The sequence below is a fragment of the Homalodisca vitripennis genome, chromosome 8 (genome assembly GCF_021130785.1).
Source record: "Homalodisca vitripennis isolate AUS2020 chromosome 8, UT_GWSS_2.1, whole genome shotgun sequence".
NCBI classification, from domain to species: Eukaryota; Metazoa; Arthropoda; class Insecta; order Hemiptera; family Cicadellidae; genus Homalodisca; species Homalodisca vitripennis.
Genome location: NC_060214.1, coordinates 99,157,450 through 99,163,741, shown reverse-complemented (window position 1 = coordinate 99,163,741; position 6,292 = coordinate 99,157,450). Strand labels below are relative to the sequence as shown.

At 41.0% G+C, this 6,292-nt stretch overlaps 1 protein-coding gene across 1 annotated transcript; it reads right to left on the bottom strand.

Moving 5' to 3' along the window:
- Nucleotides 1-1,330: 1,330 nt before the first annotated feature.
- LOC124368285 lies at nucleotides 1,331-2,155 on the bottom strand. The gene has a single exon (XM_046825559.1). It carries the CDS (start codon nucleotides 2,153-2,155, stop codon nucleotides 1,331-1,333), a length of 825 nt encoding a protein of 274 aa, XP_046681515.1.
- Between the last annotated feature and the right edge of the window lie 4,137 nt (nucleotides 2,156-6,292).

Below are 6,292 nucleotides of genomic sequence, written 5' to 3'. Positions count from 1 at the left end.
AAGTTATTTAGCTCATTGGCTACTTCTTTATGATCAGAAATTATGGTATTATTAACCTCTATTTTGACTTCACTATCTACTTCTCTAGTCTGACCTGTTAAGTCATTAATCAATTTCCACATAGTCCTTGAATTACCACTACATTGTTCAAACCTTCTTTTGTAATAGTCTTCTTTTAACTGAGCGATACTTTTCTGTAATTTATTTCTGTATGAGTTGTAATAATTTCTTAAATTTATATTAGCTGGGTGTTTTTTTACAGTTTTAAATAAATTATTCCTTCTTTTAATTTTCTTACATATAAAATCATTAATCCAAGGTTTGAGATGTTTGAATGTGCAATCGTTTTCAGTGATCAATGTCTTGCTCCGTTCAATCAAGTTTAAAAATATTTCAAAGAAAGTGTCGAAAGCAGACGACGCGTCATTATTTCTATAAACAGCTGTCCAGTCAGCCGTATCTATCAGCTGTTCCAACAATGTATAGTCTGTGCGGAAGCGCGGAGTGGGAGGGGGAGGGCACCCACCCTTCCCCCCATCCACACGCTCCACGACACCGACTGTGATTTGACAAAGACTATGATCCGTTATACCCAGATGCCTTACATGTGCATTTACCGATACGCAACTTCTATTTGCTACTCTAGCAAACACATGGTCAATACATGTTTCAGACTGCTCTGTTATTCTAGTTGGCTCGTTAATCATACTTTCCAACCCATAGCTTGCCATTAAAGATTTATACTCGTCAATTGTGGTATTATTTCCATCTAAAATATTAAGATTTATGTCTCCAATAAAAAGAAAATTTGGTGTATTCCCGAAAACTCTTTCCTTAAATAATTTACTTATTTCATTATTAAATAAATTACCAGAGTGTGAATGTAACCTGTATAAGGCCAATAAACTAAATTTGTGTCCGAATTTTTCAAAAAATATATGAAGTACGTCTGCGGTTTCAAATTTCAAACCTTTGTTTTCAACATTATTCAATGTGTTTTTGACGAAAACACAAATTCCACCACTCCTCTGGTCTGAATTACATTTAAAAAACAAATTAAAATCTGGTATTTTATAGAAATTTACTTCGTCTGTATCTATCCAGATCTCAGACAATATAATGATATCAGGATTAATTTGAATTGTTTCTAGTTCAATCAAAAATGCATCAAAATTTGATCTGAGACTCCTTATGTTTTGATGAATTATATGTAATTCTTTAGCCATTACATTACTTTTGTACTTAAATTTTGTAGCCTTTTACACACGGAAAGCATCTAAGTGATAAAACAAAAACCAAACAATTATTTTCGATACATGCTATTTCAAATTTACAAACTTGCAAAATCAGCTTTGCAGGTCACCTGGATTGATGTAGATTCTTCGTCTTTGCGCATGAAAATCTTGCCTCCACGAACCCACAGGAACTTGTACATCTTCTCCTTTTTGAGTTGCCGAGCCTCTGCAAACAGCCTCCTCTTTGCCGGTGACAGCGCCTCATTTATGTAGACAGGTTGGTCAGTCCCCATGTTCATGTGTCTTGTTGAGAGGTTATTCTTGACTCGTCGTTTCTTGAGAAGTTCTTCCTTGTCCAGGCGTCTGACGAATTTCACGATGATTCCTGGGGGTGGTCTGTTTGGGTCGGTTCTCCTCCCTAGTCGGTGACAGGCGTCAATCATGGTGTCGGAGATCGTCATGTCGAGCGCCTTCCCCACTTCCTTAACGATGCTGATAACATCTTCATTTTTCTCCTCAGGGATTCCATGAATTTCCACTGCATTGAGCCTAGAATATTGCTCCATGTCGTCTACTCTTTTCTCAAGCTCATCAACTTTTTTCTGAAGTTGTATATTTTTTTGTGTGAGATCATCAATAATTTTCAAACATCTTTCTATAGAACTGTTTTGATCAGTTACAGCTTTCGTGTTTTCGTCTAGTTTTTCACTGAGAGACTCGTAGCTTTTGTTAAAGCTAGCGTCCTGCACTTTCTGGGCTTCAGACATTTCGGTTATTTTTTTCATGATATCAGCCAATGTAATCTTACCCTCCTCCACGCCAGATTCGAACTGCATACTCTTTCTTCTTGTATCTTGACAGGGTTTACATCTCCACGACAGTCCATCCGCAGTGACACAATCCACATCAGCTTTCGTCATTTTGCAGCATGACGCGTGAAACTCACGGGCACAATCACTACACACTAACTTCAGTTGATTGGATTTAATTACTTTAACACATACACCACAACTAGCCATCGTCGTATTATATTAAATGATTTTCGAGTACAAAAATACAGAAAAACAACAAGCTTAGATTGCCACAACTATAACTGCTTTGAATACGCAGGCATAAACAGGCGAGTTTAAACTACTAGCATAACCGGTGCACAGCTCTCTTATCAGTAAGGTCCGTCTTCTCTGAGCGCTGACTCATGACTCAGAGAAGTACTCCGGCGGAAAGGCTCCAAGGTCTTGGTGCGGTGGCGCGGTTTTGACGATACTCACAATAGCTGGGTAAACTCCAAAGATATTATTAAACCTAAAAAAAAGAAAGTAAATTATAAAACATGATGCAATACCGTGGAACCGTCATTACCAAAATGAAGCTCGTAAAGCAAGCCACGACGTTTAACGTCCACAACATGGACGAGTATATAGGTAGCGGTTAAGGTCGCAAAAACAAAAACGGTCCGCTTTTACCAGACTCGATAAGAGGTTTAATTGTAGGTCCTTCAAACTGTGGTAAAAACAAACGTGTTATTCAATCTGATCACCGATCCGAACGGATTACGATTCGAGAATGTGTACGTATTTTCAAAGTCATTGTACCAACCAAAGTATCAATTACTGGCTAAAATGATACCGAAGGAAGTAGGGTATTTCGCGTACGACGATAGCTCCCTGGTCATTAAACCGGACGAGGCTAAGGAAAACTCTTTGATGATTTTTGACGATATAGCTTGCGAAAAGCACGGCAAGATCCGCAGTTACTTCGCTATGGGGAGGCACAAGAACGTAGATACATTCTATCTCGGTCAAACCTACAGTCACGTACCAAAACAGCTGGTCAGAGACAATGCAAATTTCATAATACTCTTCAAACAGGATGATATGAACCTACACCACGCTTACAGTGATCACGTCAATACCGATATGAGATTTGAAAAATTCAAACAGTTGTGCAGTATGGCGTGGAAGGACAAACACGGTTTTATCGTCATTAGCAAGGACGATGACATTGATAAAGGGAGGTACCGAGTAGGTATAGACAGTTTTGTTCAAGATCTATAATGGTGAGGATCTACACTTATAACGACATCAGAGGGTTCTCGGACCGGAGACTCCACAAAGTCAACTCAAATCTGTGTACGTGGTACTACCCGGACAAGAAAAAATTTTGCGGTAATTACTGTAGCAGACGACCACCACACGGTTTCCTTTTCAATAGAAGGTGCTGGAGACACAAACGCCAAGGACAGTACAGTGCAACCATTCCTCCTGTAATTCTGTTAATGATTTCGTCCAGCGAACGGTTTTATAACCGCGATATCTGGATAGAATTTTTGAAAAGGAGCCAGGAGAAAGGTGTACCGTTTGAACTCGTTGTATACCACGAAGACATGTTAAAGTGTACTGTGCGGGAATCGCAGAACCTCTTGTCCAGATTCAGACCGTTTCCAGACCAATTCGGTAAGCTTGTACCGCTGAGAAACGCACACGGCGGTATATACTTTGCCCAAGTCTGTATAAAGATGTTGGAGTACGCTTGTAAAGTCCCACACACCTCACGTTGCATCATTCTCACGGAGCGAACTATACCTATTAGGAAACCCGTTACAATCTACAGACAAGCACTGGCCTCGAAATGCTACAGCGACATCAGCTATAACGTGGCGTACGGGCCGACCCCAGGCGGACTACCGAGAGGCGAGAGAAACAAAGAGTTTGCGGCTGTAAATAATCTGTGCCAGAGCCTCTTTACTTCAGAATTTCTAAAGGTGGCCTTACCAACTGTCCCTATGTACTGTGAAATGTTCGGAATAAGTCTGACGGACGGAGTGTATAGTATTACAAACCGTGATCAGTTTGAGGCGTGGAGGAGATTTACAGGAGCCAATCCTTGTGAGTTCTGGCTACTCAACTCATACCTGATCCATATACACGGTAGGGTGAGGAACCCTATCGCTCGGTTAAAAGAGTACATGGATAAGACGGTAGAGAATGACAAGTACACGGTGGCCGAGATCCCGCAGTGGAGAGACGGATGGAAGAGAACGTTTGTATTTAGATCACGAGCGCAAGTGCAAATACCGAGATCAGTCTACTTCAGGAAACTGGGTACGGTAGCGTCACTTGGTGACATTATACAATACCTTAGAAAACACAAGAAACGCGCAATGTTTTTCAGACAAGTCGAACTACCGTAGTTAAAAGTGTCAACTCAACACGGACACGGTCAGTGTGCAATATGGAGCCAAATAACAAGAAGAAGGTAAGATTTGACGACAGAGTGAAGGTTCATTTCGTTCCAAGGTACGATGAGTGCAGAGGTATTGATGTATCACATGTTTTTGAGCAAATGAGGAAAGCGTATATAAATGTTAAACGGACAGATGGTGACATCATTGATAAAAATGGAGCGGAACGAGAAACAGCTTACAGCCGAGATATCAAAGTTGAGAACGGCGATCAGGCGAAAGTATAAGGAGTTTAAACAAGGGACTCTGTCTACCGAGATACGTCTGGAAAAACCAGTACAAACCACTCCTGTCTGAACTGCGAAAGAAAACCAAGAATTCCGAAAATATAAAAATCGAACCTGAGGAAGAGCAGCAGGAGATAAAAGATGAACTCTTCTCTCCCGCTGTAACATCATCTCCGAGAGTACCCGCTTACTTACAGGACGACGAAGTGCTGGAGACTAGTGATCCACCTTTACCCGAAGCAAGCGATATCCTTTCCACCGCTAAAGGACAACTAGAGGCTTCACAATGGGTGGAAAACACATTCCAAAATGCACTTACAGTCAAGTACATGAAGTCACTGATGAAGGACATTCCCAGTCAAAGAAAGATTGATTCCATATACGGACCACGCTATGATAACGGCACACTAATGATTGGAAACAAAGTGTTAAATTTCGATAGTAACGGCAGTATAGTCATAGATGATGTGTACTACAAACCTACGAAAGGTCTGTACGAATTGGTCTTTAAACGCGCACCGTTACATTACGATGAAAATGATTTGGTCACTTACAAGGATATATTGAACAGGACACACGCTCACAAAAGAGGTTACAATTATAAAAGTACCATAAACCGTAACAAATCAACAAAATACGAACTTGTCATTTCAAAACTATTTCCCAAAGCTTACTCGGGCAAAGGCTTCAAGGACATGTCAAACCCTGATCCCGTGTACTACGACGATCCGAACGAATTGTGTGAGAGATTAAAGGTTTTAATAGGTTCAGCTGAGGCGGGTAATACGGGGCATAAAAACGAAATTATAAACATCGTGGAAGAGTTGAGGGAGTTGAAACTCATCCGTGGTAGAGGAAATTCCAGGTATAGAGCATTGGTATAAAAAGTAAAGGATGTTCTCTTAGATTACAGTTTCAAAATGAGCGTGGACAAGTTTGGTCGCACCGGTGGCGAGACCGGTAAAAGAGGCCCTCCTGGCGTCGGGTTTCGCATAACGGTAGACGGTAATTACGATATCAAGGGCAAGCGGTTATGTAACGTGGCCGATGCCCAGCAGAGTCTAGACGCTATAAACCTGCAGACCTTGGACAAGAAATTAAATGGCACTAAAACGGATATCACCCGGTCTATGCTCAAGACACTGAATGTGAATAAACTCGATGCCAGAAATAACAGAATACCTAACGTAGCTAACCCTACGAACGAAGCGGATGCCGTCAACTTGCGAACGCTAAATAAAAGAACATTAACGTTCGATACTGAGATCATAGACGCTAAAAAGAGAAGAATAATCAACCTGAGCGATGGTGAAGGATTAAACGATGCCGTCACTCTGTCACAACTACATATCCTTACACCTATCAAGAGTATCAGAGATTCTACCGTTACTTTCAATAATTTCAGACTCCGCAGCGTTGGATGGCCATTCGAGCCTACGGACGCTACGACTAAACGATATGTAGATAGCCATATACCCCAAATGGGCATAGACGGGCATTGGAGTTTTGGACATAAGCGGCTGAGCGAGATTGAAGAGCCTCTATACGAGGGTGAAGCTGTTAATCTCAAATACTTTCAAAAACACGCC